This window comes from Eublepharis macularius, chromosome 2, assembly GCF_028583425.1.
Source record: "Eublepharis macularius isolate TG4126 chromosome 2, MPM_Emac_v1.0, whole genome shotgun sequence".
In the NCBI taxonomy this organism is placed as follows: domain Eukaryota; kingdom Metazoa; phylum Chordata; class Lepidosauria; order Squamata; family Eublepharidae; genus Eublepharis; species Eublepharis macularius.
This window is the reverse complement of record NC_072791.1, coordinates 151169640-151194806: the sequence shown is the minus strand read 5'-3', so window position 1 is coordinate 151194806 and position 25167 is coordinate 151169640. Positions and strand designations below refer to the sequence as shown.

Below are 25167 nucleotides of genomic sequence, written 5' to 3'. Positions count from 1 at the left end.
TGAACCATGATTTGCTTTGTGTGACTTATTTAAAACATTTTAACCCACGGATCACGCAAAAGTTTTGGGGGCAGTCTGTGAAAGACTAAGAACATAAACCAGATGAACAGAGCAAGATCAACCATAAAACATTTTAAAACAAATCTATAAAATCAAGTTAGTGCAACTGACTTATACTTTGCTCCAGATCTTGATATAAATATGCCACAGAATTCTAATGAATGCTTAGATCACACCTAAGCAGATATTCTATATTCAGCTCTTTCTTCAGACTTCGAGGCAGAGATTCATGCTCAAGTACTACTTTTGCATAAAGCCAGCCACAATGATGAGAGATTAAACAACTGTTGCCTTTTGAGCAGCAACACTAATATTTCCAGAACTTTTAAGACTCCTGGCTAGCTCAGACACTAACTTTTCAATGGAAAACTCAGAGTAAGTCAACTTTCCTCTCTAGCCGACATCAAACGACACCACATGTAGTAAAGCACAAAGTAAGCAAATGAGGATGTTCCACATTTACAGAGGTACGAGCAGTTTGCACTATTATCCATATTCCACTAAACTGTCATTTCCAGGAAGCTTACAAAACGAACAACCTTAAATTTTTCCTTATGAGTTGGTAATTTTTTTTCCTGTTAATCCATTTAGATGAATCCAGGACATTTCATATGATATCACATGTGGTAGAGAGGAACAATGGGAAACAAAGAGCCAAACACTGGCTGTATCCAGCATTAAATTACCAAAAGTTAATGAAGCTGTGGGTATGTTGGTGCCTTCAAGTCTGAATAAGCCATTACAGATAGTTACCTATTAATTTCCACATCTTCCCATGTAAGTTTCCAGCCAAACCAACCAAGGGAACCCCAAATCCAGGGAACCCTTCTAAAGCCAAGTACAAGCAGCCCATGACTAGTTAAGGACTCCTAAGAGAGCGGCAGTAGCCAAATGATGGCAAGGTAATTGTGTAGTTTCATACAGAAGGGTTGGATATGGATACATGCTTATTTTCCTTAGTATGGAAACTCTGCAGGCAGTACCAGACACACAGTAGTATTAAAACATGCAATAGTTTGACAACTATCTTCATATTCTAAGAATACGGCAGAGCCTAACATGTCCAAACACGCTTTATAAATATGGATGAACACAAAAATGCAAACCAGTGCCATGGGTAGCCATGTTAGTATGTTACAGAAAACATGAACAGGCTTGTAACACAGAACTTTGGTTGCTGCCCAACTCCTGGCTAGCTCAGACACTAACTTTTCAATGGAAAACTCAGAGTAAGTCAACTTTCCTCTCTAGCCGACATCAAACGACACCACATGTAGTAAAGCACAAAGTAAGCAAATGAGGATGTTCCACATTTACAGAGGTACGAGCAGTTTGCTCAACTGCTGCAAATGCTGCCCAAATGCTGTCGTCATTTAACCCCAATTGACGACAAGCCAAAACATGAAGACACAATCCTTAGGTTTGCACTGGTCTAGCTCACATAAAAAAATGTCTTTGGGCTAGATAAAATCTGAAATAGCAGGCACACTATAGAAAATTAAAGGCAGCTATGCCTTCTTCTCATACCTTAACATCAGCAATCAGGGCATCTTCATCCTCAATGCCTGTCGGTACACACTTCTTATGCAGAGGCAAAGATTCCAGCTTGTCTACAAGACAGCGCAGACCCTCAAGTTCAAATTGTGTCAGATGTATCTTCTTGCCCTTATGAGGGCTGTTGCTGTGAGAGTCCCAGACTTGGCCATTGTGAGAGCCTCGGCTGGACTCAGAGTCCATGGACATAGTTCTCTTAAGACTTGGTAAATTCCGACAGCTTCTACCTAGCTCATCATAGTCTAGGTTAGCACCATTTGCCACAGGGCTAGTGAGTATTGACCGCCTGGTGACTGGGCGCCTTGATTCCTTTCCTGCTTCTGCATCATCTTCATCCATATTTCCAGACTCTGAGCTACACAGCTCCATATCTGACAGTAAAGGGCAGAACAGTGAGATTAAATGGAATGTCGACCTGTGTGATAGTTGTCAAAGCAACTAACATATTTCAGCATTTGTATTATTCACCCAGTAGATACAGCTTAAATGTATGTACGTGTCACAGTGCCTCTGGTGTTTGTCTTGGAAAAACATTTGTGTTATAGCAGCTGTGGTCCATTTGCCATTCAGCTGCCAAATGGAACAGTTTCTGTTCAACCAAGACCACTGGAAACTACATAACTATATTATCTGTTTTCCTGTGCTATCCTGATGAGCAATTGCTTCTTCAAAATAAGAATTACTCAGTGAAGCATTTAGCTAGCACATCAAAGACATCAGTGAATTCTTGGGATAACCTTTTTACTAAAATGAGGTATTTTAAAGTAAAGCAAGAAGTGATTCTTCTTATTCTAATGCTAATTTTGAAGGCATTTCAGTAGAGGACGGAAAGAATTTTAGGATTTCATAGTAGCAAATAAAGGTGAAAAATAGAAGCTCTTACCCATGTTGAGCGATTCCTTTTGAAAGTCCTTAGTCAGGTGGGAATGGCTGGTGATGCAGTACACGTAGCGTTCTAGTACATACCAGCACATTTCATAATAAAAGGGATAGCGAAACTTATTTGGGACCTGTCAAAGGGCAAGGTAAGAGGAGACCAAGTCAAAGACAGACTGTTATATACTTTCACAAATACATCTCATTGAGAGATAACAAGGGCTTGGATCCCATAGTAAATCTCTGCTAACAGAAGACATTTTTCACAGTGGAACAGGACTTTTTTGCCTTACCCCTGTTGCTGCAGACTGAAATGCTGCCCGAGGAGTTGAAAGTCTACAGTGGGAAGTCAGAATCAGCAAAAATAGCTCCCTATTCAATTAACATAAATTTATTGTGGGATCTGGGCCACTGCAAGTACACAGAAAAGTTGTGGAGCAGTTTAATCAATGAATGCTTAAGTCTCTAATATTTTATTCTGCTGTATCCTTAATTAAAACTACTTATCACTAAAATCAATCACCTTATAGAGGATTAGAAAGTAGTCAGTTTAACATCATTTTTGAAAAAAAAAGGGTTCCAAGGAGTCCAGAGAAAGTCCAGATTTGTCAGCCTATCTTCTGTCTGAGATAAACTGGTATAAAGTATTAAGATTAGAATTATTCAATACATAGAAAAACAAAATCTCACAAAGCAGTGTTTTTGCAAAGGCAAATTTCATTAACCGTTTAAATTTCTCTAATTGCCAGGTATGTAGATAGGGACCAATCTAATATGAATTATATAGTTTTGAGTTATGAAAAGGTTTTGTCAAAGTCCCTTTTAAGAAAGTTCAGCAAATCTGGAATAAGATGACAGATCCTCTTATGGTTAGTAAAAAAAGAAGCAGAGTAAAAGGAGAAACATAGTGTTCACAGTAGAGAAGTATGGTCTTCCAATAATCCATACTGGGATCAGCAGTACTGTGTATAAATGATCTAGAGTTAGGAACAGGAAGGAATTAGGCAAAGTTTAAGATGATTCCAAAAGTTTCAGCACAGTGAAATCCCAAACCAGCTGAAAAGCTCCAAGAGGATCTGTGTTCTCTGGTAAGCAGGGAACATAAGCAACACATGAGATTCAGTGTAGATTCAGCTTGGTGCATTCCAGAAATGGAAAATGCAAACCCACGTTAGTCAATATTAGGCAAGGGACTGAAAAACAATATGGCAATTGTTATGTAGTTACAGAAAACTATGGCATAGCCATATTTAGAATATGGCATTACAGTCTCTCCATGATAGCTAAGGGGAGAATTCAGCGTTTTAAGGAGCACACTGTCCCTTCTTGAGATTGCTTTTGATAACTAGCAGAGGAAAGCTGTTTTATACTGGTCACCCATCCTCAGAATTAAACCTCAGATTTCTCCTGCAGCGGCACAAAGCAAATAGGAATCCAACCTAAAATTAAGGAATTAGCTGATAGTCATCAAGCACAAGGGTTTCATTAAATTTGAGATCTGTATACCATATGCATATAAATATCTAATTCTCAAAAAAGCCAGATCTGTAAATCTTAAATCTGGAGACTGGAGCCATGAACAAGCAAGACAGATGGTTCTACAAGCCTGAGAAAAACACCAGGTGTGCAGAAAAATAAAAAATCTCCCCCCCCCTCCAAAGCACTGGGCCGGGGGAGGGGGGTGTCAAAATTCCCCAAATAATAGAAGCAGAGCTGTAGCTTTGAGAAATAAATGCCCGCTGTGGTCACTAGGGGTGTGCAGGAGGGGGTTGATTCGGGTTTCCTGCATCGGGTTTACCCAAAGTGGGAAAAAATTTCAGAAATACCTTAATTCCGAAGTGGCAAGCCGCTTCGGAATTAAGGTACTTTACTTGCTTCGATAAGCTCCATAAATATTCGGAGCATACTGAAGCGAGGGGGGCAACTCACCCCCCTACCCCCACCCCCCCTGGGGAACCCCTCCACCCCTCATCCACTTACCTTACCTGGCTGGAGGATCAGCTATGCTGCAGGCTGCTGCCGCCATGCGGATGCTGCAGCGGTGGCGGCACGAGGCTGCTGCGACGGCCTGGAACCTCCAGGCTGTCGCAGCCTCATGCTGCCACCGCTGCCTGAGCCTCCAGGGCATTGAGGAAGGCCGGAGCTGCCTCCTCCGGCCCTTCCTGCCCCTCAAATGGCCGTGGTGCCGCAGTGGCCATTTGAGGGGCAGGAGGGGCCGGAGGAGGCAGCTCCAGCCCTTCCTGCCCCTCAAATGGCCGCTGCGGTCATTTGAGGGGTAGGAAGGGCCGGAGGAGGCAGCTCCGGTCTTCCCCAATGCCCCAGAGGCTCAGGCAGCGGCAGCTACCGCCAACAAGGTGGGTGTGTGGATGTGTGATGATATTTAAGTTTAATTTAATTTAATTTCTTCAATTTATAGTCCGCCCCCCCCCCCAAGCAGCGGCCTGGCACGTTAAACTCAGCCCTGAAGCTTTCCGAAAGCTTCAGAAAGCTTTGATTCGTGATTTCCAGATCGGGGCCAGAATCTTTCCAGATTGGGTCCGATTCGGGTAATTTACCCGAATTGGAAACCTGATGCGTACAGCCCTAGTGGTCACTGTTAGGCAACTACTACAGTATTGTCAGTTCAAACCTTGGTTTCTGTCAGTAGCAAGTCCACTGAGTGACTTGCTACCATGTGATCTGCATGACTCACTCAGGCTTGGTTGTTTGCTATTGCTCACCCCAGAAAAGCCAGTTTGGTGTAGTGGATAGAGTTTTAGACTATGATTTGCGAGACCCAGTTTCAAATCACCACTCTGCCATGGAAGCTCACTGGGTGACCTTGGGCCAGCCATACATATAGAACCTAACTTACCTCTCAGTGTTGTTGTGAAAATAAAATGGAGGAGAGAAGAATGGTATATGCTGCATTGGGTTCCCCATTGGGGAGAAAGGTAGGGTATAAATGAAGGCAGTTTCATATAAATGAAAAAATAACAAATATAGCTGAAGATGGGGGACAGTTAGGTTGGTTTGTGGGTGGGAAAGAGAGAAGCAAACAGGCAAAGGATATGAGGGCTGTCAAGTGGAGGAAAAGAGGAAATAGTGTGGGGAGGGGGATACAGGGGGAAAAAAGAGGTGCCCTATGGAGGTCTTTGTGGATTTTCTGCCAGTAATGCAGAATTCAGACAGACTTTTCCCAGGGATAGGCTACCAGGTTTGGGAAAGAGGGAAAACTAAAGATGGGGTGTCCCCAGCAAGTCCTTGTGAATCCCCCACTTATACACAATATATTATTGCCTTTTCTGGTGTGCTGCTACTGTGGCATAATGCTTAGTGTGGGCCAGGAATCTATAAGATCTGCTTTCAAATCTTCACTCTGCCATGAAGTTCACTGGCTGATCTCAGGCCAGTCATACTCTTCTTTACTTCACAGGCCTGTTGGGAGGATCTAATGAGGGAGAACCATGTACTGATTGAGCTCCTTGGAGGAAAGGTAGGAGAAAAATGTATTAAGACACCTTTGAGTTTTAACTTCTTGTGGCTTGAAGGCATTAGGTGTTACTAGTGCATACATGGCAGGCAGTAGTAGATTAAAAATTAAGAACCACCAGTGTAGATGCTGGAGGGATAAATAGGAAGTGACTGTTACCATCCTGGAAACTCTGAGTTTCCAAGGGTATTAGTAGTCACTGACTGAAACATAATGTTGGCTAGATGGACCTTTGATTTATTTTATTTTATTATGTTTATAACCACTCCCCAACCCCCACAAGCAGGCTCAGAGCAGGTAACATCAATCAATAAAATCACAATAAAATATGTTAATACATAAACACATGTAAATACATTAAAAACATGAAAATCAGTGCAAGAGGCAGCAATTTGTCACAACAGTCCATAACCAAACCCAGCCTAGTACATCCCATGGGATGGGTGATGGCATACATAATAGGGGGGTTGCAGACAATGGAGAGGCTACATTCCTCACTCAGCAGGAGACAGGCAAAAGGAGACGAGCCCTGACCTCAACCATATGCCTGGTGGAACATCTCTGTCTTGCAAGCCCAGCGGAAAGATAGTAAATCCTGCCAGGCCCTGGTTTCTGTGGACAGAGAGTTTCACCAGGTGGGTGCCAGGAGTGAAAATGTCCTGGCCCTGGTTGAGGCCAGGAAAGCATCCTTGGGGCCAGGGACCACCAGCAGTTGTTTATCAGCTGATCCGAGTACCCTCCGGGGAACCTATGGTGAGAGGTGGAACATATAGCGAGAAGTGGTCCCACAGATATGCAGAAAGGTGATTCTTATTGCTACAATGAAATACACGTTGATATTTGCAAAATTCCTTCAGTAATGAACAAAACTCCCTGGGTAATGTAACAAAAGTTAAGCATCAATACATCGTTCAAAATAATTCATCTTCACTCACCCAAGCTTATTTTTTTGCTATAGTTTGAAACTGTTGAATTTTGTGTTAAATAACTAGAAGCAACTCAACTGCCTATAAGTCCAAGTGTTCTAATCAACCTCGGTCAAGGATTGTGCACAGCCCGAGTATTAAAACAGTAAACAGCATCAGGAAGTCATTCAACTCATTTTCCAAATATGAACTAGTGCACACACTTATCCCCTTAAAGCAACATATTATATAATAGCATAGCTCCCCATGTAATTTTTTAACCTCCTGTTTCCTCAGTCTAAGCAGGCAGAGAAGATGAATAGGAAATTCTATAGAAGGCTATAGTATTGTTCTTGAAATTAATGAATTCTGATTAGAAAGGCTTTGAAAGTTCTTACCCGTGTGCGGTCTTCAATGCTGTAGATCCGCAACTGCATAGGGATGTTGAAGCTATGCAGAAAGTTACCACCAAAAACCAGAGTGTCCATAGGAGTGTATACTGCATGGATCCAACCTGAAGGGGGATCACTTACAGATTAGTTCCTTTCAGCAGGAGTATATTTAAGAGTCACATACTCTTAAAAGTTGAATTCTATCATTTCTGGCTTCATTTCTAGCTTCTGAACCCAAAGTCAGCCACGGGGCAGAAAAAGAGGTTTTCCCTTAATTGTAAGTCCTCCTGATGTTATTAAAGCACTGTGAGCTTCTGTGTAAGCACAGTATATGGTTTTATTCAACAGCCATGGGTTTTGTGGTTCTTGACCTCCCATATCCCTGAATTAACACCAACATAAATAAGATGCATATGTAGCAAATGTCCTTGCCAGGACTAAGTAGTAGGGCAGCTAAGGCCATACTGCCAATGTAAATCACCAGAAACAGTTTTGTAATAGAACATTTAGAAATTCTGTTTACATCCCCATACCTGAGGGTATGACAAAGGTATAGCCTTGCTTAAGCTCAATACGCTGACAATCTGACACCCTGTCACCAAGGAAAATGTCCCCTTGTTTTCCTGAGAGTAGCCAGTTTTCATATAACTCCAGGTTCTGAGGAGTGGGTGGGATTAACCAGAAGATCTGCAAGTAGAAAGAGAAAGATTAAAGATCCTATCTAAAAACTTGTGTGCATTTTGCCCATCCTCAAAATACCTTAGAGGAGCATTTTAACTACAGAACTGATTTAAGGATAGTAACTTCAGTGAGTTTTTTCCTTAGGCACATTAACAGAACCTCTATTGTCATCATCAGTCCTTTGTCTCTAGCCTCTCACCATCTCTTCTATTAATATAGTCACTACGCTATGGAGGCTAAATGCAGAAAGGGCGTGCCTATCCCCCCTTTTTCCAAGAGGTCACTTCTGTGTTATGAACAGTGTGGGGATTACTGTTCATGAGAAATACATAATGCCTTGACTGTGGTCAATAATAATGTACAAATTGGAACCCCACATTACAAAAGCAGCACAGGACTATTCCAGTTCAGAAAAAATAAGAGTCACTGCAGCAGTAAGGTATGCCAAGAGTAGGCAGAGCACAGAGCAGAAGAGTACAAAAAACCAAGCTATCATTAAACAGACAGTGAGTGGGTGAAAACTTTATGGTCTGAATTTTGTAGCAGTCTCGGGCTATATTATCTCATTATTCTATCCAGTATTAAGAAGCAGAGTATGGCAGCTCACATGTATACAGAAATATATACATCTACACAAATTTTTCTTCAACATGTGTTTGACACACTGCCTGTTACTTGCGTTTCAGAATTCAATTCAGCATTGCCCTGATAGTGTATTCATCCAGGAGTGAAACTACTGAAGGCAATATTTACGGCAGCCAAATAGGATTATTGAAAATAACACTAAAGTAGTACATAAGCAGTTTTGCAACAACCCTGTGAATGGCAATCTCAACAATTTAGTACTGCTCTAAAAATATCATAAAGTGAAATTATATGTAATTCAACACTAGTAAAACTCAAGAACATGGAAAAGTCTTTGAAAATCCTCTGACCCAGATCAAGAAAAACTCTGGTCCACAAATCCTTTCAATCTGGTTTAAGAAATAACAATTTGTTGTTAGGCAAGAACCAATGTGGCTCCTGACTAGGGTCCAGGAGACCCAGGTTCAAATCCCCAAACAGCCATGAAGATCTGAGTGACCTTGGGCTCTCAGCTTGGCCTGTTTATTTATTTATTTATTCAATTCTTATACCACTTCAATTAAGATCTTGAAGTGGTTTGCAACAAACAGTTAAAAACGAAAATAAAATACATTCAATAAAATCTCAACAAAACAGCGTAATACAAATAATTAAGAACCACTCTAGTCCCAGCCCCAGCCTATAAAATCCTGTGAATAACATAAAATTGCAGGTAGATAAAAATGCACAGCACAGTAGAACATCAGATACCAAAAGCATGCTGAAATAGTTCTGCCTTGCAGAGTTTCCTAAATATCAACAGGTCCCGCTGAGCATAAGTGCCTTCTGAAAGTGCATTCCAAAGGGAGGGCGTTTACACCTATCTTGTAAAGGCCATCTTCCTCGTGGAAAAAAGGTGTGCCACCCCAGGACCAGGACCCACCAGCAAGCCCTGCAAAGATGAACGAAGCACACGGGGCGGGGGGTGGGGTGCTTCATAATGGGGGAGGCAGACCCGAAGGGCTTTAAAGGTGAGGACCAACACCTTGAATTGGATCCAGAGACTAATTGGTAACTTGTGCAGCTGCTTCAAAATCAGTGTTATATGAGCTGACCATGGTGACTTGCTCAGCAACCTAGCAGCCTCATTCCGTACCACCTGAAGTCTTTGGAGCATCTTCAAGGGTTGCACCACATAGAGAGAGTTGCAGTTGTGAGGGCAACATGAGGATGGGGCAAGAGACATCACATATGTCACCCTGAACTCCTTAGAGGACAGGCAGAATAAAAGTATATAAATAGGAGTAATCTTCAACGATGCCTAAGGTTTCTGATGTGAAAAAGTTAAACTATTGATAATTTATGTCTATGACACAACTATAAAAAACCCCAAGAAAATACTGCTATTTCCCTTTTCTTTTGACACCACAGAAACAAGCACCTCTAGTATACAAGAAATAAGTGTGCAAAACTATATTTCTGAAATGAGGAAAATAGGGAGAGAAAAGACAACATGGACAGTCTAGAACTGTATGCTCAAACAGTTTCAGGTAGGTAACCGTGTTGGTCTGCAGTAGACCAACACTATTTGAGTCCAATGGCACCTTAGAACCAACAAGATTTTCAGAGCATAAGGTTTCAAGAGTCAAAACTCCCTTCTTCAAATAGAAGTAAAAGTGGAGTTCCCTGATCCTTTACATTCCAGTCAGAAGGTGGGAGGGGTGAGGTAGGGAAGGGAATCAGGATGACAATTTCTGCTCAAGTTAATCTGTATTGTAACACTTTACCACTACGTACTGACTCCCCTCCTTTGCCTTACCCCACATCCTGACTGGGACATAAAAGCTCAGGGAACTCCACAACAACTTGTACCTGAAGAAAGGAATTTTGACTCTTGAAAGCTTATACTCTGAAAATCTTGTTGGTCTCTAAGGTGCCACTGGACTCAAATCTTGCTATATAACAATTGTAATATTCTGACCTGTAATACACCTATCTATACAGACTATAATGGCAAATGACTTTACAAACATTTGTTATTTAATTCCACAGGCCACACTGTATAAAGTCCTGAGACCCCAATCCACAAAACAGCAGTAAGAATGCAAGAGTGACAAGACAGGGGATCTTGAAAGCTTACTTCAAGATATTATACCACAGCAGCCCAGAAGCCCCCTCTTTCTTCATCCCATGACAACAACTCAGACTTTTAAAGCAGATCACTAGGCATGTTGAACTCTTCCTTCCCCTTTCTGTCTCATTTTAAACCATGCCCTTGAATAACTACTCCTGTTGGGAGATGTGGAAGCAACAATGATTAAAAATATCTATTTCACTAATTACTCCTGTATTTCTTTTTTTAATTGATCATATTCTATGAATTATACACTATATATGGAATCCTGTTTGAAGAAGAAGATCTCATGGTTCTACAGCTGGATGGGCTAAAGGCCAGCTAATGAGTTGCATGCTGCTCCCTAGATAATCTGATGAAAAAAAGAGTAATGAAATAGCAACTCCTCAATAGGCAGTTTGCTAAGAGCACAACAGAACCTAGTCTATGCTGCCTTCTGCCCTTCCTTCTTCCACCTATATGCTCAGACTGAGGCAACTCTGAAGAAAGCAGAAGTAACCTTATGATTCACAGGGCTAAAAATTATATAATCACAATGAAGAGAACCAGAAAAAATTACTAGCTTGGTTAACTGAGAGAGTGAAACAATGAATTGCAGCCAAACTAGGATAAGTAGCCAGATCAAAGGCACAAACTTCTGGTGAGGAACAACAACAACAACAACAACAACATTCGATTTATATACCGCCCTTCAGGACAACTTAATGTCCACTCAGAGTGGTTTACAAAGTATGTTATTATTACCCCACAACAATCACCCTGTGAGGTGGGTGGGGCAGAAAGAGCTCCAGAGAACTGTGACTCGCCCAAGGTCACCCAGCTGGCTTCAAGTGGAGGAGCGGGGAATCAAACCCAACTCTCCAGATTAGAGTCCCGTGCTCTTAACCACTACACCAAACTGGTTCTGAAAAGAAAGAACAGAGCATGAAAAATAATGGACATATTTTATGTATCATGCCCATATAAAAATAGCCAAATACAGGGTTTTTTTCCAGCGGGAACGCGGTGGAATGGAGTTCCGGCACCTCTTGGAAATGGTCACATGGCTCATGGCCCCACCCCCTGATCTCCAGACAGGGGGAAGTTTAGATTGCCCTCCACGTCACTGGAGTGGGGCGGAGGGCAATCTAAACTCCCCTCTGTCTGGAGATCAGGGGGCAAAGCCACTGGCCATGTGACCATTTTCACCAAGGGTGATTTAAACTTTTAAATGCTCCCCCCCCCCTTTGTTTCAGCTGACCCAAAGTGATGTCATTGTGCGGTCCTGAGTTCCACCACCTCTTTTCCCAGAAAAAAAGCCCTGGCCAAATATATTTAATACCCTGTATCTATGAAGTACATGGGTTCAGATTTAATTCTACTCAGTAGCATGTAATGTTTTCCTTTCTCCATAACCTCTTACACAGAACAGAGCAACTTGCTGATATGCTACTGTACCTTTCCTCCTCTGTGAATATGATACCATACTGAAGTGCCCCCAAAGTCCACATGGAAGTCAGTATAGCAGCCCCTGACACTCATCAGACAGTACCTGAAATGAAAAACACAAAGCCGTAATTCAACTCTCATCACTTTTGCTTTTCTGTACAAATGTACTTGATATTTGTGCTTGCAGACAGTGTTGTGGGTGGCTACTTTGAATGAGAGCAGTAATCATATGAGATCTATATATTTAGCATACTCACACACGCAAATTGCTGGTGGTCTAGATGGACACCCAAATTAGAACAACGGGCAGAGGAACCACTGCAGTAACACAATATTAGGAATGTACATCTCTGCAATATACCATAGCTATTCTCTCTCTATTGTCTTTCTTGTTCAGTGCTAATGTCATTGCTTGGAGCACCATCTGGGAGTACCCGAGACATGCAGTATTGAAAACCAGAGTATTTTTGTGATACACAGAGGCAGCCACAGAAAAGCCTTCTTTCTAAACAGCTGTAAGTACAAAATCTGAAGCCACTTACTTCTGCACTTTGGGATACTGCATATCCAGAATGGCATTTGTTGATTCCGTCTGGCTTTCTTTAAGATGCCTGGGCCACATGTTGTCAACCCAATCAATCAAATCCACCTGTAAGCATATAGATATTATATGACAGCTTAGACATAAAAGACAGATAGCAGAAGCTCAAGTATTAGTTGGGGCTTTGCTGCCACAAATTTTAATCCACAATCATGAAAAAACAATTCAATAAAGAACTACATTTTGATGGGGATATTGTGTGGTAAGAATGAATGCAGGATCCCTTTACTTCCAGCTTTTTACTACAAATCTGTTATTGCTGCACTCCATACAAATATGGAATAAGTGCTTGTCAGTTATGTCTCAAAAATTAACAATGAATGCCATAAAGCATACCATCAGAACCTTCTGTTGGTAGATTACAGGATCCATATAACATCCAGATGATCAACTGTGCTTACTGAAAACAATGAAGCAATTAATTTGCTGGCCCCCCTCCATTACCCTACTGCAAAGGGAAGTCTTGTCTGACCAACCTACTGGAGTTCTTTGATCAGGTTAACAAGCATGTGGATAAGGTCAAGTTGATAAGACTTCATATACCTGGAATTCCAAAAGGCTTTTGACAAGACACCTCACCAAAAATTTCTGAGTAAGCTTAGCAGCCAAGTGATAAGCGGACAGATCCTCTTATGGATTAAAAGTTGGTTAGATGAGAGGAAACAGTGGAGGAATAAATGGGTTCTTTTGGAGCTGGTGCTATTTAGTTTGTTCATAAATGATCTGAAATGGAGGTGGGGAGGTAAGCAGTGTAGTGACCAAGTGTGCAGATGGTGTGCAAATTATTCAGGATGGTGAAAGCCAAGGTGGATTGTGAAAAGCTACAGGAAGGTATCCCTAAATTGGGTGAGTGGGCAACAACGTAGAAAATGAACTGTGAGGTGAATATGCTTGGGGGGGTGGGGGGTCTGAATTAGCTGACAGATTGAAAGATCTTTAAGTTGCTGTGGAAAGTTTTGATGAAAATGTCAACCTAGTGTGCCGGAGAAAAAGGCAAACCCCATGGTACGAATTACGAAGAAAAAGACTGAAAATAAGATGACCAATATTGTATTGTCCTTGCGTAAAGCTATAGTATGACCTCATTCGCTTCTTCTTGCTGTATCTGAGCAAGGATATTGTAGAGCTGGGAAAAATACAAAGGAGGGCAAACCAGATGATTAGGGAATTTGAGCACCTTTTCTATGAGGAAAGGCTGGCAAATCTAGGACTTTTCAGTCCAGAAAAAAGACAGCTAAGAGGAGACATGATAAAGGTTTATAAAATTATGCATGAGGTGGAGAAACTGGATAGATGTAGACTTTTCTCTGTCTCCCATAATGCTAGAACTTAGAGGCAACCAGTGAAACTGATGGGATTTAGGTTCAGGACACAATTAGTTAAACTGTAGAAATCACTACCAGTGCAGGTAGTGATAGTGATGAGCATAGAAAGCTTTAAAAGTGGGTTTGACAAATTTATGGAGGAGAGGTCCGTCAATGGCTACTAGCCATGCTGACTGAGAGGAACATCCATTACAGAGACAGCAAACCTTTGAATACCAGTCACCACTATAATGTGACCTTATTAGTACCAACAACTCTCTGTTGAAACAATCCTAATCTCAAACCTATCAACAGCTCTCTCTGTAGGAGAGAAATTCATATTTAATCTACAGTGAGATCGATGTTTAAAGCCTTAAATACCATTTATTATGAAATAGGAAATAATTGTATACATTGACTAGCTACTGTGAGCTCTGTGAAATTAAGCAAATGAGAGTTACTGAAGGGGCTCTGAAAGATGAAAACATACAACTTCCCATCCATTTGAGTGAAATGGAAAGTGCAAGGTGGTATCGTCAGAGGAAGGATGATGACCCACTGACCGTCGTTGGTCTCTGTACTAGGTTCTCAAGCCGGGTATGACTAAACTCCAAGCTGATAACATTATACAGTTTCTCGCGCTCCTCCTCCGGAGTTTCATAATAACGTGCCCATTGTGCCATAGTCATCTCAATGTCTCTTTGTGTATTCACATCCATGACATCTACCATCCTCCGACTCCCTGTTGAGACAGATACATACCATATTCATTCAAAAGGAAGAAGACCCCCCCTAAAAATGTTATACCCCCGAATATTTTTATTATTGGATATCTGTAACTTGTATGTAGATATAAGACAACCCCCTCTTTTTTTGATAGCATATCTGGAGAAAAACAGATTTGCATTTGATGAGATATAGTAACTACAACTAGAAATTATAGCAGGAAAAGCAGGAAAGACAACAAGGTAGTGATAGGAGATGTGAGGACAGGCAGAAGAACCCCCAAATCAAAGCAATCTTTGGCTTCCAATACCAACACGTTTTCACTTGTTTTTGCACAATATAGATGCTTGCTTTTAATTCAGAAGTCTAAACAAAACCCAATTCAATGCCTGATTCCAGGCTATATACTGTACATATTTGACATACAGCCCGTACCATGAGGGGCCCAAAATAGGAATACATAATTACCTACATATAGCCGTACATCACTCACACTGAAATCTGGATCTGGCATTCTGCAAATTAAAAAAAAAAACTACATGAGAAGTCACACAACTTTATGCCTACCATTTTAAATATATACTGTAGACTATCCTATCAATGTGCTGCAGACTTTCAAACAGTTACAGAGTGGATGACACACTCTCTATTCACACACTCCAACTCCTTGGCCTCCTTGCCATTGACTGTGGGATTCTCTTTCTTAAAAAAACCTGTAGCCCTTGGCAGAAGGGATAGAAAGCATAATGCCTACATAATGGCATTGTGTCTGCTAGTCTAACACTACTTCTCTCAAGCAACAGGTGCAGCCATCTCAGTAGTGATTTTTAAAACATAGAGAACACATCATGTAGGCAAGAACCTTCATAAAGCCAGATACAGTTTCAATTCCACTATTCCTATTAAGAATCTTCAACCAGCACAGGTGACCATACCAATACAAGACCCAGAATATCCTATATTTAATGCTGAGCCTGACCCCCATGTGGATTGATAAACCCAGAGAACAGGGCCAGGTTCAGATAAGGGGTATTCTTCTGTAGATCTCGGAAACCCCCTGGTTTGCATAAAAATGTGACCCACTCCCAAATGAATGGGGTTTATATCTCCTCCTAAAGAGAGGAATGTTGTTTGTGCTTACACAGACAACATAATGGACCGTCCCCCTTGGGTGGCTGGAGGAGCATGAGCTGTAGCTACCACCTAAGTCAGGTGGTCAAATCAGAGAGGCACCACAGCATGTGCCAGGCAGGTGGAGGCAGCAGCACTGAGCATGAGTGGGGAGGGAGATCCCCTCCTGTTCCCATGCACACCACCTGAGTCAGGCAGCCAATGGGGGCAGCTCTACAAGTGGTGAGTGAGCTGGTCAGCTGACTAGGGGGGACAAAGAAAATAGGATCAACCTTCCCATGCAAGTTTCATGGTTCTCCTCTTGTTCATCTGTATTTGTGCTAGTATATCACCTATCCAGGAAGGAGGATTACTACTTTTATGCCACTGCAAGATAGCGAGGCACATTGGTTTGAAGAAAAAATAGTTGTGCTGTACCAACGAATCTTGAAATGAAGATGTGTAGAACAAACTACAGCTTCATTCTGCCTCATGGTCCAAGTGGTAGAAACAACCAAGAGGAATAACGTGGACCTGTAGTTTTAAGTCTTGTTGAAAGAACAGTTGGGGAAAACATTCTTTTACAGAACTCACTGTAAATAAACTTAGGACTCAAATGACCGTTATTGAACTTCTGTGACATTCAGAGGACCAGTACTATGATGGGGGATCCATCAGAGTAAGCAAGTCACCAGGATTCTTCATAACAGAACAAAGATGCTGACAAATAGGGCAAGATACAATTCCAGCTTCCAAGATTCAGCATTTAACTCACCAGGTGGGGTGGGATTAGATCCTATTGAAAAACTACATAGGGTGACCATTCTAGGACTTTGTTGCAGACTTACAGTTATTTTACCATACAAATCAGTCACAACCTAGCATAAAATTCTCATTGCTCCTTAACTCACTTTATTCCAAGTCCATCAGAATTCTGGAAGATCAAAGGGTCTCTTAAACCACCACGCTGGATATATTCCACAGTAAAATCTGTCAAGAGAGAAAAGGAAAGCACTTGTTAGAAACTAGCAACTGATAAAGTGGGCCAGAAAAAAAGGAACTGCAGAGAAAGGGGCAAGGACACACAAGGGGTGTCTCATTCACAATCCACAGCAACATATTTTCATCCACAAACACGATAGCCCTAACTTAGCAAGCTTCTCTGGGCACAGAATAAGGGAGACACACAAGTTATAACAGTCAACAGCTGGGTTAGTACAGTGGGACAAAGTACGTTTCATGAAAAAATAGTCACTCTAAATGTTGAGTAGTTTGATGCTATGCTTTCAAACAACTCAGATTTGACAGTAGGAATAGCAAAGCAGTGTACCAACTCCTCTCTGTCCTCTCATTCATTTTCTTAATTGTCTGTCAGCCTTGTTCCAAAGAGATGCACTGAAAGAGTAGATTCAAGACTATTCCAAATCTGAAGAGTGAAAAGGAAAATTCTGTACGAGGAGTTTCTTCACTGTATTGCAAGCCATCAAATATCAGGAGCAGCACCCCCCTCCTCCCAAGGTCTAGTCTTCCTACTGTCTCATCTTACCCATTCAGAATGGTTTTGGATGATGGAGACATGCCTATGACTTCTAAAGTCATAGTCTCTAAACAAGAAGGAAATTGTGCAAGAGATGTCTCACTTTCATTTTAGGGTGACAAGGGATATGTGTGCCTTTGCTGCTACTACTACAATTGGTTGTCACAATTAGGCTGCGTAAAAGCAATGAGTTTCTCCTAAGACATGCACTCAAGAATTCAGCAAAAGGACACCACCAGTTTGACCTTTATTTCCATCCTGCTACTCTGAGGACAATAATATTCACTGTGTAGCATGTCACCTCATTTCACTGGTCGCATATTGGTCGATTTCAAAATTGGTTACTTTGATTTTAAAAGTTAATTGTTTAGTTATCAGTTTTTCTACTGCTTAACCTGACTAATTTATATTGCGCAAGGATAATAATGTATTATTACAAGGGAGTGATAAAACTAATTTCAAAGATATGAAGTCACTCATGTAATATTTACAAAAAGAAAACCAATGCAAAGAACAAGAGTGATCATAGTATCCTTTTGGTAATGCTCACGAGGATGCATTCTGACCAAAGCGTGTGTGAAAGATAAGGTTCCTTCAGAGTTTGTGTTTGCCACATTTGAACTCTTTAAATAACCTGTTAACAGGAGGGAAAAAATGAGCTGGATCCCAAATACTGCCAGCAAAACTCCACTAACAGAATAAAACTTTCCCACCTCATCCCTTAGTGTGTGTCCAAATTGGATACATAGCACACAGATACTACACAAGAGCCCCATGGTGCAGAGTGGTAAGTGGCAGTACTGCAGCCCAAGCTCTTTTCACAACCTGAGTTCGATCCTGGTGGAAGCTGGCTTCAGGTAACCGGATCAAGGATGACTCAGCCTTCCATCCTTCCGAGGTCAGTAAAATGAGTACCCAGTTTCCTGGGGGTAAAGTGTAGATGACTGGGGAAGGCAATGGCAAACCACCCGGTAACAAAAGTCTGTCAAGAAAATGTTGTGATGTGATGTCCCCCTATGGGTCAGTAATGACTCGGTGCTTGCACAGGGGACTACCTTTACCTTTTACTATACTAATAATATTAAGGTTCACAGTTTAAGGAACACAAAGTATATAAAAGATAAACACTCCTCAGAAGTACATTTCCAGGTTATGGGAAAGGTCATGTTTTCAAATATACTGTTTTTTTGCAACCTAAGCTTAAATATCCAAGAGCAGGACTAAATCTTGCTGTAAATCTTTGCCTGCTGTCCCAAATCCTGAAATGATACCCTCTATGACTGCAAGTGTGATTATTTTCAGGAACACATGTTTCTGACTCCAAGAGCATTTTTTGTGTTTATATTTTCTTACAAAGGACTTTCTACTATTCGAACTAATTATGCTAGAAGTTCATGTTCTATGCTTATAAACTTTTAATTTTTGCTCTGTACATATAGCACTGGAGGAAAGGGAGCATTGTATAGTCTGATCTCATCAGATCTCAGAAGCTAAGCAGGGTCTTGGATGGGAGACCACCAAGGAAGACTCTGTAGATGAAGGCAATGCCATATCACCTCTACTGCTCACTTGCCTTGAAAGTCACTTGCATAAGTAAGTTGTGACTTGACAGCATTTTACATACACAAATATAGAATATGAAGGAGGCCAGTAGGTTCTAACTTTAAAAAAATAGATCATGCACGGTGATCTGTACACCTTTGCCATACTGCCACACTACATCCTGCATATTTCATGGGCATAGTTACTAAACAATTTTACATATTTTTAGCCAAAAATAGTTGCTCATAGACACAAATCTGAACAGCCCTCAAATATCATGTATTTTCACTTTTGTCTGCAATGCTTCAGCTTTTTCCTACCATTTCAAATGTTATCTGCAATCAAGTGGCATATCAACTTCCATTTTGAAAACACCCCCACAGGAAAAAAGAGTCCTATTACACATGGAGCAGAACATCATCCAGGACATTGAACACTTTGTACACTGTGGCAGTAATACAGGCTCACAAGTGCCTGTATTACTCAAAAATTGCTTGTTTGACAGAAATAATCTGGGAAGTATAAGGGAAAGGACACTCACCTTTGCCTTCCATAAAGACAACAAAGTTAGCATTAAATTTGTTGGTAGTAAGTTTCTCTTCAAGATCAAATGTTCGTTTGCCCTCAATTTCATCATCTGAGATACCATCATCTTCATAACGACGTCTCATAGCACCACGCTGTGGAATAGCGATAGGTTATTATAACTGCCATGAACACAGCAAACACATAGCACTAAGCATACCAGGATATGCAGTATTGTACATGCACAGCATTTGCTCAGATTTGTTTTTTCAGTACAGATGAAATAAAAGTCCAGATTTCCCCCTTTTCTTCAATAATTATATTAGTTGTGCTTCTAATGTAAATGGAATACTTCCATTTTAATTAATGTGTCATCCCTTGCCTAGATGCTCTCTCTGTGTTAATGGTGATACCATGGGGCCCTGTGGACACATATGGCTCCTAATGTTGCATCACCCATGCTTCTGATCCTTCAAGTATTCTATTCTAAAATCAGGCTTTTATTCCCATTAAGTCCCACAAACTTTCCACCAGGATACAGCAGTCTACTATACTGAAAACCATATGATGCCCAAGAATGAGAGATCCCCAAAATGGTACCAGTGTGTTTCCCAATGCCTGCTTGTTGCTCTGCTTCCTGTCCTCATCCATATCTCTTTTCAAATGCTTCTTTGTCCTCCTTTGCCGTTTACATTCCTCCTTGTTTTTCTGTCACATGCCTTCCCTTTTCTCCCCTCCCCCTTAACCTCAACTCAATGTTACTCCTATAGCTGGGTTTGAGGACTGTAAAGGTGATAGGACAATGGAAGTGTGATGGTTAAAGTATCAAGATTAGGAACTGGGAAACACAGGTCTGAACCCCTACACTACCACTGAAGCTTGCTGGGTGTCCTTGGGTCTGTCACACATGCTCAGCCTAACCTGCCTTACAGAGTTGTTGTGAGGATGACATGGAGAAGGGGAGAATGTTACAAGCCAAATTTGGGTCCCCACTAGAAAGAAAAGTAGCAAATAATTGGAATAAACAAAAACTGGGAGCAGAGAAACAGTCAAGTTCCAGCTACCACTTGTGAAGTCTAGTAAGTAGTCACAGATTAAAAAGCAATGGGGATGCAACCTGATTCTTTTCATCTGCATGAGATGTGTGTGTTTTGCTACAATAGAGCTCCATCATAGCAGAATGGGTGAGCTAAATGGTTGAGATGGGGGAAGAAGACCCTAACTCAGAGATGGAAAAATGGGAGGGGATTTTTTGCTGAGGACTTTTTGGGGTACACTAAAAGAACTCCCCCAAAATGTTCTTTTAGAATGAGTAAAGTACTTAAGATGAAGTTTTTCTCCCTCAAATGTGTAACACAAAAAAGTCTGACTTCCTAATTTTTCCACTGGCAAAATAGAGAAAATTTTGGAGAACATGGAGGGAAAACTCCTATGATTTTTTCCTGCTTTTGGAATGAGTGAAATGAGCAAGGTTCTACTAAAAATGTGTAATATGAATTACATAAGAATCTACAGCACTTATGTATACTATAAATATACTTGATTTCAAGAGGCTTTTTGTTTAAATGCTATAAGGTATTTAATACTTTATTACAACAACATGCTTATATACCACTTCTTCTAGACAGATTTGTGACCACTCAGAGCAGTGAACATGTCAGTGTTGTTATCCCCACAAAACAGCTGTGGAGATGGGGCTGAGAGGACTGGCTTACCCAAGGCCACCTGCTGAACTCATGACAGTAGAGGGACTTGAACAAGCAGAGTGCTAATTCACAACCCAACCACTTACCCACTATACTATATTATTAAAGAGTTTGGCCTTTTCAGTTTTGTGACGTTTACCTTGATATCCACATATGTCAAGAGTCGTGACTGTATGACAGTGTTTGTGCCAAAACACATTTTGTTTAATACATAATTTGTTTACTATCTTCAACTTTTATTTTTTCTTAATTCTGAGATGGCGGAAATTAAGACATGTGCTATGAACACACAGGGAACAGAAGTTTGAAAATCCTTCATAAGTATTGGGTATACTTACAGAAAATAAAGACATACTTTTAAATTCTGAAAATATGCCAACTAGTATTTTAAGTTATAACATATGTATTTTATGTTATAAAATCAGTGAAAGTAGTTTAGGTTTGATAGGAAAATAAGTATTGAATATATTTCAATTTATTCCCCAAAAAATTTTCCGTGAAAAACAAACAAAAAACTTTCAGTAGCTCCAAAATTTCTGGGAATTTTACATCTCTACCTTTCACTACAAAGAGTGAAAGTATGTACAAGAGCTAGAAGAGATAAGGAACAGAATGGAGCCCCCCCCCACAAAAAAACTCAAAACCAGGGAAATGCACCTCACCTGCTGAGACGTGCCACATCTGGAATACATTCACCTCTCCTCCCTGCAAATGAAATCTACTGCACCCTGATATACATATGACTCCACAGTATTGGGTTTAAGGGTAGTCACAATGTATTTCAACCGTTTATGTATTGGTAAGCTTAAGCAACAACTATTATCTGAAAGTTTTCTTGGTCTCCTTCAAAAGTTGATATTATATCCCCCTCTCCGCAATGGTTAATTTACCTGAAATTTTATTTTTAAATATGTATGGAGGAGAGGGGAAAACGACCTTTCTAAAATTTAAGCTCAGTTTTATTTAAATGATAGCTCTCCCACTGCCTCACATACTCCAGAGAAACAGAATACTGAAGTGCCTGCCCACAGCAGCCAATTTCTGGTGGCAGCTACTATTCCTTCCAAAATATCAAAAGTACCCACAGGCTCAACTACGCTAGGGAACTGTACCCAAGCCCACTTGCTGAACCATAGTTTACAAGGGCTTCCAGACCAGCCTCAGTAGCAAGCCGAAATCAGAAGGTGGAATTCGTGAAGAAAATAAGGGTAATCAGGAAATGACTAGATTCTGATACATCCAAACATTCAATGCTGTTCGTCCGATTGGACAATAATTTGGAGAACCCTCAACAATGGTTTCTGAAGGACTACATTTTAACATCACAAAGCAAACTTTTGACATTTTAGACAGTTCTCTTAAAAATAAATATTTTTGGATTTTTAATATAATGAATTGATATGGCTATTTGTAGCTTTCCCTACATCTTAATACATGGCCTATTCACAGCACTACCAACAGCACTTCCTTTCCCTAAACAAGTAATTTGACCTCAACTGTCAGTGGTATATCAAGAAGTGGTATATCAAAAATGACACTGAGAGATCTCTGTCTTTTGGTGCTACACCTCTGAAGATGCCAGCCACAGCTGCTGGCGAAACGTCAGGAACTACAATGCCAAGAGCACGGCAATACAGCCCGGAAAACCCACAACAACCAATGTGTGAAATTATATTAAAATGTTTCCTATGAACAGTAACATAAAAATCGCCACTTTGAGACAGTTGGTTTGAGTATTATTATACCTTATTATTAGAAACAATACATTTCTGAAAATGAAAAACTTTGCACAGAAATGTTGCACACTAAATTGATTCATCTACTAAGATGTTTACATTCCTGTTAAATCCAGACTACAGTAAACCCCTTCTTAAATAATGTCTAAGGCACTACATTTCCCAATCCTTTCCAGTAGTCCTGGAGAGTTACTTTACTCTTGTGGGTATGTTTCCTGCACTCCTGAAGGGATGCGATGACCAGGAGTTGGGGTATGATTGGAAAAAATTGGGGGAGAAAGCCCCCACCGAGACTTAAAACCATTTCTGATAGAAAACTGGAAAATCCTGGGGAATTGAAAAAACAGTTTCCCTTCTGGAATGAGTGAAATACTTTTAAGATGCCTCTCTCAAAATGAGTAAGAGGTAACTATGTAGGCTGCTCTGAGCTTCTTGGAGGAAGGGCAAGATAAAAATAACATCATGGTAAATTTATTAAACATAAGCAAAATGCTATGATTCTTTAGATTGAAATTCTAGCTAGAGAAGACATTTTTGATTATCCAAGACAATCAGGCAACCAATTGTTAGTACTTGTTTAGATATGTAAATTTTAATTTACTGTGCAAAACATGTTAGATAGCAAATAGCACTTTTCATGTACTGACAACATATTTAATATTCAGGAAAAATGTTAGTATTTCTATATATTTGGAAGTTCTCCAAAGACACTGCAACACTGGTAATTTTACAAACTGAGAGATGAGAAGGGAAAAGGTAGAAAATTCTACATTCTTGCAGCTACAAAAAACCAAATTCAATAGCTTATTTTATTTGTTTGAAAAGCTAAAAAGCCGTATCTGAAAATCCTAGTTCCTTCCAATATATTTTGCCCAAGCCAATTCACTCCACGGAACTAATAGGGTTGCCCATCTCCTGGTAGGGATGAGGGATCTCCTACTTCTCCCCACCTAGCCAGTGGAGGGGAGGTCGGGGAGCAGACCTCCTGGGGTGTGTTCCTGGCGCTGCACAACAATGCCACTTCTAGGAGTGAGGTCATCATGCAGGCCGCAGCAGTGCTCCCGAGCTCCGTGCTGGGTTGATTTGGGCCCCAAATGGGCACTCCCGCATCCTGCATGATGATGTTACTCCCAGAAGTAACATCACTGTTGTGGGGAATGTGTGTGCACAAAGAATTGCTCAAGGTGACTTCCAGGTCCATCCCCATCCCCCTGGGAGGGTAAGGGGTCCTGGCAGCAACCCAAAGAACTTTGTCATTGTACCTGTCCTGAGCACTGCTGAACTAGAAGGAAAATAGAAACACGGGTGCTAAACAGTTCAACTAGAAAGCTGCACCATCACTTAAATCAGGAGTCCCAACCTTTTTGATCCTGTGGGCACATTTGGAACTCTGACACAGTGCGGTGGCTGCCACAAAGTGGCTGCTACAGCTTACTTTCTCTCATACAGTGAAGATCCTTGTGCTGTTGAAGCAGCTTCTGCCAAAGCAATGTTTTTAAAAATCTGTACAGCCAAATGATACCCCAATGGTCAATCAGAAGCCATGCTTTACAAAAGCCTCACCTGGCCCTACCTACTTCCTAAAAACACTTGGCAGGCTCCAGAAAACATGTCAGCAGGCACAAATGTGCCCTTGGGCACCAAGTTGGGCACCCCTGACTTAAATGATGAAGAAGCTTGAAAGATCTAGGAATGGCAGGCTCCTGGTTAGCTACTAAAGTTGACTGGCCCATATTTGAAAGTTTTCTAAATATATTTGAACAATGGTCAGTTTACATGTACCTATATCACAGGGCTGGGTGACAATTATTCACCCTGAGAGAGACGTTAGCCAAATGTAGGGTTACACATGCTTGAATTTTGCTAATGCTTAATTCTTACTGGTTTTTCAGATATGAGGCATTTCTGATGGGGAGATGACTACAGAGATCTGAGAATACCAACGTACATTAATCCAACTGGCTAAGAAGCCATTTAACTAGTCACTCCCTTGCTTTAATGGCTACATAGAAAAAGATCAGAGATGTGAAGGTAAAAAAGTCATACGTTTTGGTGCTGACAATACTGTTTCATGCAACAGTGTTTTGTCTCTAAGAAAGCATGTAACCAGCTGTGCCGTATTTTAAATGAGAATGTGCAAGGCTATTTGTGATTCAGTTCAACGCTACACTACTTTTAAATAAGGCATGGGACTCTAGTTTTAGAATTACAGGTAGTATGTGAAGTTTCTTCATGAATAGGATTGTAATAGGGAAAGGTTAGTAGCAGCACTTTTTTCTATAAAGAATATGCTACAGCTTTCTGTATAAGTACA

The 25167-nt window shown here is 40.8% G+C and overlaps 1 protein-coding gene across 3 annotated transcripts in view; it reads right to left on the bottom strand.

Moving 5' to 3' along the window:
* KDM2A (lysine demethylase 2A) overlaps positions 1-25167 on the bottom strand; it is a 63732-nt gene that overhangs the window by 15967 nt on the left and 22598 nt on the right. For all 3 annotated transcript variants that reach the window (XM_054970571.1, XM_054970573.1, XM_054970572.1), the window contains 10 exons: positions 19428-19566; positions 16719-16797; positions 15166-15212; positions 14535-14713; positions 12609-12715; positions 12076-12169; positions 7793-7946; positions 7266-7381; positions 2498-2624; positions 1588-1985 (listed from right to left, as the gene is read on the bottom strand). In XM_054970571.1, coding sequence (XP_054826546.1) covers positions 1588-1985; positions 2498-2624; positions 7266-7381; positions 7793-7946; positions 12076-12169; positions 12609-12715; positions 14535-14713; positions 15166-15212; positions 16719-16797; positions 19428-19566 — 1440 coding nt within the window. The remainder of the gene's footprint in view (positions 1-1587; positions 1986-2497; positions 2625-7265; positions 7382-7792; positions 7947-12075; positions 12170-12608; positions 12716-14534; positions 14714-15165; positions 15213-16718; positions 16798-19427; positions 19567-25167) is intronic.